This window comes from Leucoraja erinacea, chromosome 23, assembly GCF_028641065.1.
Source record: "Leucoraja erinacea ecotype New England chromosome 23, Leri_hhj_1, whole genome shotgun sequence".
Classification (NCBI taxonomy): Eukaryota; Metazoa; Chordata; class Chondrichthyes; order Rajiformes; family Rajidae; genus Leucoraja; species Leucoraja erinaceus.
In genome coordinates, this window is record NC_073399.1 from 31,709,843 (window position 1) to 31,721,944 (window position 12,102).

At 43.6% G+C, this 12,102-nt stretch overlaps 1 protein-coding gene across 9 annotated transcripts in view; it reads right to left on the reverse strand.

Moving 5' to 3' along the window:
* The window catches only part of LOC129708452 (trinucleotide repeat-containing gene 6C protein-like), a 440,994-nt gene that overhangs the window by 39,133 nt on the left and 389,759 nt on the right, over nt 1–12,102 (reverse strand). For all 9 annotated transcript variants that reach the window (XM_055654237.1, XM_055654239.1, XM_055654231.1 and 6 more), the window contains one exon: nt 1,079–3,715. In XM_055654237.1, the coding sequence (XP_055510212.1) occupies nt 1,079–3,715 (2,637 nt within the window). The remainder of the gene's footprint in view (nt 1–1,078; nt 3,716–12,102) is intronic.

A 12,102-nucleotide genomic window follows, 5' to 3' on the forward strand; every position in this document is an offset into this window, starting at 1 on the left:
GGGAAATAGCAATGCAAGGATTTGGATACAAGAGTAAAGACATTTGTTTCCCCCACAATCACACAGGGCCCTGGTAAAACCACATCAGGAATGTTGTGCGCAGGTCAGATCTCCCCAAAGGAGAATACACTTCTACCAGAGGGAGTGAAAGGTCAACAAACAGTTCCTGAGAAGGTGGTGGGCGAGGCAAGGAGTTTTAGTGGACTAATAGGCCTGTCTCACTTACGTAACTTTTTCGGCAACTGCCGGCACCCGTCATAGGCCGATGCAGGTTGGCGAAAATTTTCAACATGTTGAAAATTCACCGGCGACCAGAAAGACGCTACGGCTCTTTGGGCGACTGAGGAGACTACTCACGACCATAAAGGGGATACTCCAGCCACATGTCGCTAGGTGAAGCCTGTATGATCGTGAGTAGTCGCCCAAAGAGTCATACCTTGTTCTGGTCGCCGCTGGATTTTCAACATGTTCGAACATGTTCGACCTGCAACATTTTCGACCTGCAACGACCTATGACAGTCGCTGAAAAAGATGCGAAAGTGGGACATGCCCATAAGGATGGCACTGGGAGGGAGAGAAATGGTCTGTCTTATAAAAATGGGTTAGGCATGCAGGTCTGAATCGAGAATTTCTTAACCCAAAGGCAGCGAATCATTGGGATTCTCTATCCAAAAGTGTTTTAGAGAATCGATCACCAAGTAGGTAAGGCAGAATTAGTTTAATTTGGGGATTTTAAGGGAATTAAAAAATATCAGATAAATACAGGAAATTCATGCAGTTAGATGATCAGCCATAATCGTACTGAATGGCAGAAGGGGGCGAATTGTCTACCCTTGCATCCATTTATGTTTACAACTTTGGTGCCATATGATTGTACTTCTAATAAAATAAAATATTTAAAAAAAATAAAAAGAAATACCATCAATCTAATATTATTGAGCAGCATCTGCATTCCTTTCATATTACATCGTGCATTTCAGTCAAATTTCCAGATCTTAGGTGTATTACTTTCTCACACATATATTAACACAATCCTCGGGTTACAAAACATGAGCATTAAAACAATAATGATTCTTACCAGGAGCAAGCAGCGGCGAGCGGTTTTGTGCGGCAGATGACTGATGAGGCGGAGGTGGTTGTTGCTGTTCAGTCACGGTATTGTTACTGCTTTGATTCACAGGATTGTTTCTATCCCACATGTTTACTGTTTTCTTGTAATTGGTTGGGTCTCCCCAAGCTGAGGTACCATCGTCTATCTCTATTTTGCGGCGAATAGATGGTGGAGAAGGCTCTTCCCAGCCAGTGGATTCACTGTCCTTCTGTTTTGTAGACATAGGTCCACCAATCCAACCTGAATTAGACTGTTTTATAGAAGCAGTTCCTCCCCAGGTATTAACATTATTATCCTGAGGTTTATTTCCCCAGTTCTGTGGTCCATTTGACTTTAAAGGCTCTCCCCAGCCTGTACTTGGGTTTGGCTTGCTGGTAGTACCATTACTCCATCCACTAGACTGCGATCTGGTGGTCTCACTCCAATTAGGTGCAGATCTGTTATTTTCATTATCCCAACCAGACCCATTTTTCTTTGCCTCAGCTAACGATCCTGTGGCAGAATCAGTCCAATCCCCTCCTCCACTACCACCCCCTACGACTCCACTTCCTGATGCCCAGCCTTGATTACTTTTCTGTCCTTCACCCCAATTCTGAGGCTTAGGTTTCTGAGAGTCTACCCAAGTGGGTGGCTTTTCCTCCTGACCAGAAACCCCACTCCAGGCATGGCCACTTTTGGCTGTGGCAGCAGCAGCATTTGAATTTGAAGAATCCCCCCATCCCCCTTGGCCATTAGGTACTTTGTCTCCCCATCCTGTACTATTGGACATGACTGTTGGTGGATGATTTCCCCACCCGGATACTGTCGAGGTATTAGTACTGCTCATGCTAGACCCATCACTTCTCCCTCCTGAGTTTGAAGATTGGGCAGCAACTGAACCCCAAGCCTCAGTTCCAATGTCACTTTTTCGCTCAGACCTCAGAGATTCTTGAATTTGCCAAGAAATGTTCTGTTTTACTGGTGTCTGGCCCCATCCAGTATTACATAAAACTCTAGGGTCATGATCCGGTTTTAATACAACAGTCTGGACCAGCCCTTGCTGTTCAATTATTCCTTTGTCAGTCTTTCGCCGACTACCATTGTGCCTTCCTCCATTTCTTCCAGTGCTTCCTTCATGATGGCTACCACCACTTTCATTACTCCCATCACTACCAGTGGTACCCGATTCAGAAGGTTTCACCCAAGAGTTAATTTGTTCATTACTTTGCTGCAAAACAGGAGCTTGGCTACTAACACAAAGGGCCTCCCAGGAACACGATCCTTTTCCATTACCATTCGCTTCATTAGTGGAATGCTGGTTTGAGGGTTTTCCCCATTCTCCATTTACACCGTTGTTGGTGTTCCTGTTGGATGTTGTGTTACCCCAAGCTCCATTGTTACTGGGACCAGAGTGCAAGCCCCCAATGGTACCAGCCCTTGTCCAAGGCAGTACCCCAGGACTGGTAGGAGGGCCAGAGTCCCAAGCATTGCTTCCAACATCCTTTTCTACAGCACTATTAGAATTGTTTGCTAATGTCTGCTTAGCACTTAAACTTAACGCGGAATTCACAGTGTCTCCATTCCCCTGACTAAATCCAGAGTTACCATTGGTGGCTGTAGGATTAGTGTGTGGCATTCCCCACACAGAGTTACATGAAGGATTGTTCATTCCTTCACTGTTACCTCCATTGAGCTGAGAAACTGCAGGTGACCCACTAGCACCAGGAAGGTTTTGAAGATGGGATGGGTTTATTGCACCCATGCTTACAGTCATTGCCCAGCCTCCTGGTACAGAAACATTAGGCAGTCCGTTTGCTTGCATTGCATTGATAGGGTTTGGTGAAGAGTTTATGGGGTTAGTGTTATTTGGTCCATCAGTGTTAAGGTTCTGAGGTTGTATGCTGAAAGACACATTCTGTGAAGTGGATGTTTGTATTTCTGTGCTTTCCTGCTGCAGCAAATTTCCCCAGGTATTCAATGTACCTGTCGGACCATTATTGGGATTACCAAGATTCTGATCAATGGAATTACTGGAACTGCAAACAGTTGAAGCATTTCCTCCTCCTACGGTTCCTTGAATATCTTGCCCAACTACGGGCCAAGCAGCTGGGTTGGCATTGGGATTAAGATTCAGGTTAATGCCAGCAGTGGATGTAGAAGTGCCCCAACAGTTTGGATTTACACTCACAATGCTGTCCATCTTTCCACTTGCACTGGTAGCAGAGCAGTGACCTATTCCAGGTGCAGAACCTGAGGCAACAGCCCACACCCTGGACGAATTTCCATTTCCACCATTTGCTCCACCTCCAATGGCACTCTGGTTTGAACTGCTTTGGACAAGTGCCCCATTACCAGCGTTATTGCAATTTTTATTTTGTCCATTGAAGTTGCCTGGTGCACTCCCTGTAGCCATGCTACTAGTATCAGAGCCACAGGTTGAGGCAGAGTCAGTGTCTGTGCATTCTGAGGCAGTTTCAGTCTCGTTTCCAGAAATGGAAGGCCAAGCCTCTTTGTCACTCCCGTCTATTATCACTTTATCCCAGATGCTGTTTGGTTCACTTCTAAAGGGGGGTTGACCCCAGTGGGAATTTTCATAATGATTTCCCAAACCACTGTGGCTGATATCTGGAATAAAATAAAAGAAAGATCTAAGAAGTAATTTAATGATAGTAAAAAAAAAACTGCACAATGCAATTTCATACAAGAAATTTAAAAACACTGCAAACAAATTTATTTGCATCAACTTGTTCTCATATAACTTTAATTCACATACTGAAACTTTGAGAACCCTGGCCAAAATCAAGAAAAATTAGCAAGAGCTGCAATTTAATAACTGCAGCTAACTGGTCATACTCAAAATCACATATTCAAATCAAATACTTTAATAGCATTAGGTAAAAGCATTTTGGGGGCTCCAGGTGTTGCAAACATATTATAAAATCCTGAAAATTCAAACAAATTCAACTACAAGCAATAATTCTAATTGATGGCGTTCTTAATCAGACCTTTCTATTTATAAGAGTCTAATAGAATATAATGGAGATTCAAATGAACAATCTCAGCTATTACTTTTTGGCGACATGGTCTTCACATGGTTAAATTCAGCCAGAGTACTGTAGTTTAACCACTTCTGCACAAATGTTCCTTCCAATGTTTGAGATAGATCCAATTTCCTTATTTCAAGCACTACAGCTTGCTAAATAAAAACCAACAGCCCATTAAAAACCCATTTCTGTATTCTGCTTCTTTTGTGCATATGTTGCACCTTAATTATATTGTTAACACATATGGAAGGAATTACTTTGCAGGAATTGAAAGCTCTAAAATATAAAATCTTTTCTAGTTAACCAGATATTATTATTGTATCCAAGTACAATAAATGAAAAGGAGTGTGGCCAATTTATATGGAAGAAGTAAGCAGCACTCTGAGCTCAAAAATAAATCATATTATCAGAAGGTACATTGCCAAGGCAAAGCAGTTCTGTATGATGTATCGATCATTTAAATATTTGGACACTGAAATGACACATTTGAACAAAGTACCAATGCCAATTCAAGAGTATTATAATGCATATGATGCACACCTACTGTGTGCTATGGTGGATTGGAAAATCCCGAAAGCAACACTAATCAAAGGATTGAGCCAAAAGGTACACAATGGGTCAGTTAACCCAACATTTGTCTTTGGTAAAAATGCTGGAATCCATTCAGGAAATGGCAGAACACTGAAGTACATGGCCTAAAAGTAATATTGACAGCACGGACATGAAGAATGGTCACTTTCCCAGACTGTGAGGAGGCGGTGGTGAATAGCACCGTTCCATGGGATTAGTTTTTAGTTTGAGATACAGCGCGGAAACAGGCCCTTCGGCACACCGTCCGCACCGACCAGCAATCCCCGCACATTAACACTATCCTACACACACTAGGGACAATTTACACATACACCAAGCCAATTAACCTACATACCTGTATGTCTTGAGTGTGGGAGGAAACCGAAGATCTCGCAGAAAGCCCACACGTCATGGGGACAAACTCCATACAGACAGCGAACCCGGGTCTCGGGCGCTGCAAGGCAGCAACTCTATCGCTGCGTCACCTTGGCTGCGCGGCCGTGGTGTTAAAACCTTTTTATAAATGTGAAAGAACTACACTAGTAGTATGAATTGAATAGAGAATTGAGGTAAATTATAGAAAAATATAACAAAGGATGGTGAGATGGGTGGACACATTGCTAATGTAGTTCATTGCAGATAACTGTTAGGTGATTAATTATGATGAAAAGAATGAAGAGCAATGCATACTGTTCTAAAAGCAATGCAGGAGCAGAGATAACCGGGAGCATGTGTACCTACAGTAATCATTGAAAGTGACAGGGCATACACTGTTCAGAATAAAAGAAACAGGAAAGATATATTAAATCCTACAGAACATGTCCAGTCTCAGCTAAGTATTGCATTCATCTTTAGGTCACCACATTACAATGTGAAGAATGGGAATGGCTGTCGAAAGGATTTATACGAATCGTTCTTGGAATGAGGGAGTACAGTTGTACGGATAAATTAGAGGGACTGGATGAGTTTTATTTGAAGAGAATACGGAGGGGAGATCTGATGAGAGAATTGGACAGAATGCTCAGCGGCAGGGTCGAGGATTAGAGGTTACTAGTATAAAATAAAAGAGGACGAGAACTAGTGTCATGAGAATATTTTTATTAAACAACACAATGGTTGGAATCTGGAATGCACTGCTTGTACATGTGGTGGAGGCAGGTTCCATTGTGGCCTTCAATAGTGAGGAGGATAAACATAAAGTCAGAAAAAGGTTTCAAGTGCATGGAGAAGGCAGCAAGATGTGGAACATGTTAGTATGGACACAATAAGTCAAATGGTCTCCTCCAGTTTTTCTTTACCATTCTAATATTTAGAAAATCACAACAACCTCGCAGAGTATACATATTTTATGGAGGAGCAAGAAGAGAAAACAAATTTGAGAGAGTTTTTTGAAGATTAATCAATTAGACTGGGTAAACAGGAACCAATAGATTTCCAGAAGCCAGTCTCTAAATCACCACACAAAAACTTCCTAAATAAGATAACAACTCAAGGCACTGGTGGCAATACATTGGCTTGGATAAAAAATTAGATAACGGAAGTCAGGATTAGAGAGTCAATGCTTATGATTGGAATCAGTAAACAGTGGTTGCCAGTTATCAGTGTTGGGTCCTCATCAAATTATATTTATGACTTAGATGAAGGGACAGTGAAAATACAAAATAGCAGTCAGGTTAGTTAGATACAAGGAGAACAGAGTTTGCAATGAGACATCGATACTTAAATGTGTTTGACAATAGTTGGCAGACGGAGTATCATTTGAGAATATTAGGGGTGAGCCACCAAGTAAGAATGAAACAGCAAAACAATGTGGAGTTCCTGGTAAATATAACATTATGAGTTAGCGTGCAGATACATAAGATACTTTTTTTGCAAAGGGTAAGGTGAAAAATGGAGAGAAGCTTTGATGCAACTTTACAGAGTGCATGGGAAACCACTCCTTGAATCACCATACCTGGTTTTGGTTTCCATACTGAAGGAATATCATATTGGAGACAGAGTACAGAATGAGCAGTGAAGAGGGATGCTGTTACTCATTGGAAATTTGGATGAATGAGAGGCGATCTTTCAATCTCGCATGCTCCAATAAAATATTCTGTGAGTGAAGGCATGAATCCAGAATAAAAGGTGGAATTTCTCAACACTTTAAATTCTCCACTTCAAAGAGTTGGGAAGGCAGAATCAATTAATATACAAGTTAGAGAATGACAATCAACCCATATGGAAGGGATGGGGGGGGGTCTGTTTGTGTGTGTCTGTCTGCCTGTGTGTCCGTGTGTCTGATCAGTGGTAATATCATCGAATGGCAGGATTAATGGGCTAAATTGCATGTCTTTAATCTAATTCCTTTATAATCCACATTCCAGAGATGCAGCCTGACCCGCTGACTTACTCAGAATTTGGTGTCTTTCAATAAGTTGACAGGAGTGCGTAAAAACATCGTAACTCTCTCCTTTCACTGCTCCGTGCATGCATCCATCAATAGAATTTCAAAAAATAAACTAACTTACTAATCCATAACCACCACCAATGCAAATACCCTATCCAGTAGGAACAATATGAGAGGAATGGAGATAACAAGATGGGGACAAAGTTTTTCAATGTTTCTCCTATGAAATCCGTTGATGGAAGGCTACATAGCTGGAGGAATGGGGCAGCTAATGTGGATTATTTAAATTACAAGTATTCGTCATAATTTGATGTATTCCAAAAAGAAACACAATTATAACTCCAGGAAACAAAATGCCAACAATTTAGCAAGACAGAAGTGAATAAGGTGATTGTCTTTAAGAGCAGGAATATTCTTCCACATCCATGAAACCATTGACCTCCACTATTATTGTGGTTCTTCTCTGTTCATGGTTGATCTTTTTTTCTGGACACGCCCGCCCTGTTCATAGAAACATAGAAAATAGGAGCAGGAGGAGGCCATTCGGCCCTTCAAGCCAGCACTGCCATTTATTGTGATCATGGCTGATTGTCCCCAATCAAGAACCCGTGCCTGCCTTCTCCCCATATCCCTCGATTTCCCTAGCCCCTAGAGCTCTATCTAACTCTCTTAAATCCATCCAGTGATTTGGCCTCCACTGCCCTCTGTGGCAGGGAATTCCACAAATTCACAACTCTCTGGGTGAAAACATTTTTTCTCACCTCAGTCTTAAATGGCCTCCCCTTTAATTCTAAGACTGTGACCCCTGGTTCTGGACTCGCCCAACATTGAGAACATTTTTAGTCACGTCGAGGATACGGGAAGAACCAACGTGTCTGGTGGAGAGAAAGGGTGGAAATCGTGGAGTGCAGAAGACCCAGGTGGCTGTGCCTAATGAAAACAGGTACGCCCTCTTGGGAACTGTCCGGGGAGACGATGTTTCCAGTCCGAGCGGCAGACATGTCGGTGGCTCCAATCCTAGAGATGGGACTCGGCCGGCGAGACTGACGTCGGGCAGAGCCCTAGTGGTGGGTGACTCCATTGTCTGAGGAGCGGACAGGAGATTCTGTGGCGGCAGACGAGATGCGAGGATGGTCTGTTGCCTCCCTGGTGCCAGGGTTTAGGATGTCACAAGCCGAATTAAGAACATCCTCGAGAGAGAAGGTGAACAGCCGGCAGTTGTTGTGCAAACACAAACGTAGGCACAAACGACATCGGGAAGAAGAGGAGGGAGGTGCTCCAACATGACTTCAGAGAGTTGGGAAGAAGATTGAAATGCCGGACTTCTAGGGTGGTTATCTCTGGATTGCTTCCAGTACCTCGTGCTAGCGAGGACAGGAACAGGGAGATGGGGATCTGAATGTGTGGCTGAGGGGCTGGAGCAGGGAGCAAGGATTTAGATTTATAGATCACAGGGATCTCTTCTGGGGTAGGGGTGACTTGTACAAAAGGGATTGGTTACACCTTAACTGGAGGGGGACCGACATTCTGGCAGGCAGGTTTGGTAAGGCTACACGTGTGGGTTTAAACTAAATAATGGGGGGGAGGGATTGAAAAACTGGGAGTATAAAGATGGAGTTGAAGGGGAAGTGACCACAAGAAAAATGACAAAAGATTCTCGAATTAATGGGAAGGAAAGCTCGAGAACGGACAACAGAGTAAGGTCAGGGCCAATTGTGAGGGGGGAAGTGAATACGGAGGTCAAAGTGCTGTATATGAATGCGCGAAGTATAAGGAATAAAGTGGACAAGCTTGGGGCTCAGTTAGAAACTGGCAAGTATGATGTTGTGGGAATTACTGAGCCATGGCTGCAAGAGGGCCAGGGCTGGGAACTGAATATTTAAGGGTATACCTGCTATCGAAAAGACAGACAGGAGGGCAGAGGGGGTGGGGTTGTCCTGTTGGTGAAGAATGAAATTCAGTCCCTTGCAAGGGGGGATATTGAAACAGGAAATGTGGAGTCAGTATGGATAGAACTAAGGAATTGTAAGGGTAAAAAGATACTAATGGGATTAATTTACAGGCCCCCAAACAGTAGCCTGGACATGGGGCACAAGTTGAATCAGGAGTTAAAATTGGCATGTAGCAAAAGTAATGCTGTGGTTGTTATGGGAGATTTCAACATGCAGATAGATTGGGGAAATCAGGTTGGTACTGGACCCCAAGAAAGGGACTTTGTAGTGCCTTTGTGAGGGATTCTTGGAACAGTTTGTATTGGAGCCTACCAGAGAGAAGGCAATTCTGGATTTAGTGTTATGTATTGAAACGGATTTGATAAAGGACCTCGAGGTTAATGAGCTATTACGAGGCAGTGACCATAACATGGTCAGGTTTAATCCACAATTGGAGAGGGAGAAAGGTAGATCGGAGGTGTCAGTGTTGCAGTTGAATAAAGGGGACTATGGGGCTATGTGGGAGGAGCTGGCCAAAGTTGACTAGAAAGATACACGAGCAGGGATGACAGGTATTTCTAGGAATAATACAGAAGGTGCAGGATCAGTTCATTCCTAGGAGGAAGAAAGATTCCAAGGGGAGAAAGGAAGGACCATGGCTGACAAGGGACGTCAGGGACAGTATAAAAATTAAAGCAAAGAAGTACAACATAGCAAAGATGAGCGGGAAGCTAGAGGATTGGGTAATGTTTAAAAAACAACAGAAGATAACCAAATAGACAATACGGGAAGAAAAGATGAGGTACAAAGGTAAGCTAGCCAAGAATATAAAGCAGGATGGTAAAAACTTCTTTAGGTATGTGAAGAGGAAAAAATTAGTTAAGACGAAAGTTGGACCCTTGAAGACCGAAAAAGGTAAATTTATTATGGGGAACAAGGAAATGGCAGATGAGTTGAACAGGTACTTTGGATCTGACTTCACTAAGGAGGACACAAACAATCTTCCTGATATAATAGTGGCCAGAGGATCTGGGGTGATGGAGGAACTGAAGGAAATCCACATTAGGCGGGAAATGGTGTTGGATAGACTGATGGGACTGAAGGCTGATAAATCCCCAGGGCCTGATGGTCTGCATCCCAGGGTACTTAAGGAAGTGGCTCTAGAAATCGTGGATGCATTGGTGATCATTTTCCAATGTTCTATAGACTCAGGATCAGTTCTTGTGGATTGGAGGGAATCTAATGTTATCCTGCTTTTTAAGAAAAGCGAGAGAGAGAAAACAGGGAACTATAGACCAGTTAGCCTGACATCGATGGTGGGGAAGATGCTGGAGTCAATTATAAAAGATGAAATAGCCGAACATTTGGTTAGCAGTAACAGGATCGGTCCGAGACAGAATGGATTTACGAAGGGGAAATCATGCTTGGCTAATCTTCTGGAATTTTTTGAAGATGTAACTAGGAAAATGGACAAGGGAGAGCCAGTGGATGTAGTGTACCTGGACTTTCAGAAAGCATTTGATAAGGTCCCACATAGGAGATTAGTGGGCAAAATGAGGGCCCATGGTATTGGGGGTAGAGTGCTGACATGGATAGAGAAGTGGTTGGCAGACAGGAAGCAAAGAGTAGGGATTAACGGGTCCCTTTCAGAATGGCAGGCGATGGTGACTAGTGGGGTACCACAAGGTTCGGTGCTGGGACCGCAGCTATTTACAATATACATCAATGATTTGGATGAAGGGATTCAAAGTAACATTAGCAAATTTGCAGATGACACAAAGCTGGGTGGCAGTGTGAACTGTGAGGAGGATGCTATGAGAATGCTGGGTGACTTGGACAGGTTGGGGGAGTGGGCAGATGCATGGCAAATGAAGTTTAATGCGGATAAATGTGACGTTATCTACTTTGGTAGCAAAAACAGGAAGGCAGATTACTATCTAAATGGCGTCAAGTTGGGAAAAGGCGAAGTACAACGGGATCGGGAGGTTCTTGTACATCAGTCTATGAAAGTAAGCATGCAGGTACAGCAGGCAGTGAAGAAAGCGAATGGCATGTTGGCCTTTATAACAAGAGGAATTGAATATAGGAGCAAAGAGATCCTTCTGAGGTTGGACAGACCTAGTGAGACCACACCTGGAGTATTGTGTGCACTTTTGGTCCCCTAATTTGAGGAAGGACATTCTTGCTATTGAGGGAGTGTAGCGTAGGTTTACAAGGTTAATTCCTGGGATGGCGGGACTATCATATGCTGATAGAATGGAGCAGCTGGGCTTGTACACTCTGGAGTTTAGAAGGATAAGAGGATATCTCATTGAAACATATAAGATTGTTAAGGGTTTGGACACGCTAGTGGCAGGAAGCATGTTCCCGATGTTGGGGAAGTCCAGCACCAGGGGCCACAGTTTAAGAATAAGGAGTAAGCCATTTAGAACTGAGATGAGGAAACACTTTTTCTCACAAAGAGTGGTGAGTCTGTGGAATTCTCTGCCTCAGAGGGCGGTGGAGGCTGGTTCTCTGGATGCTTTCAAGAGAGAGCTAGATAGGGCTCTTAAAACTAGCGGAGTCAGGGGATATGGGGAGAAGGCAGGAACAGGGTACTGATTAGGGATGATCAGCCATCACGGATGGTGTGTTGCCTCCCTGGTGCTCAGGATCCAGGGCGTCACGGACCTATTGCAGGGCATCCTCAAAGGTGAAGGTGAGCAGCCGGAAGTGGTAGTGCATGTCAACACAAATGACGTTGAGAAGAAAAGGAAAAAGATTCTGCAGCGTGACTTTAGAGAGCTCGAAAGAAAGCTGAAAAGCAGGACCTCCAGGGTGGTTATCTCTGGTTTGCTTCGTGCTGGTGAGGGCAGGAACAGGGAGATAGGGGATCTGAATGTGTGGCCGAGGAGATGGTGCAGGGGATAGAGATTTAGATTCTTAGACCACTGGGATCTGTTTTGGGGTAAGGATGAATTGCAAAAAAGGTCAGGTTGCACCTTAACAAGATGGCGACCAGCATTCTGGCAGGCAGGTTTGCCAGTGCTACACAAGTGGGTTTAAACTAAATAGTGGGGGGGGGGGGGGGGGTGGAGG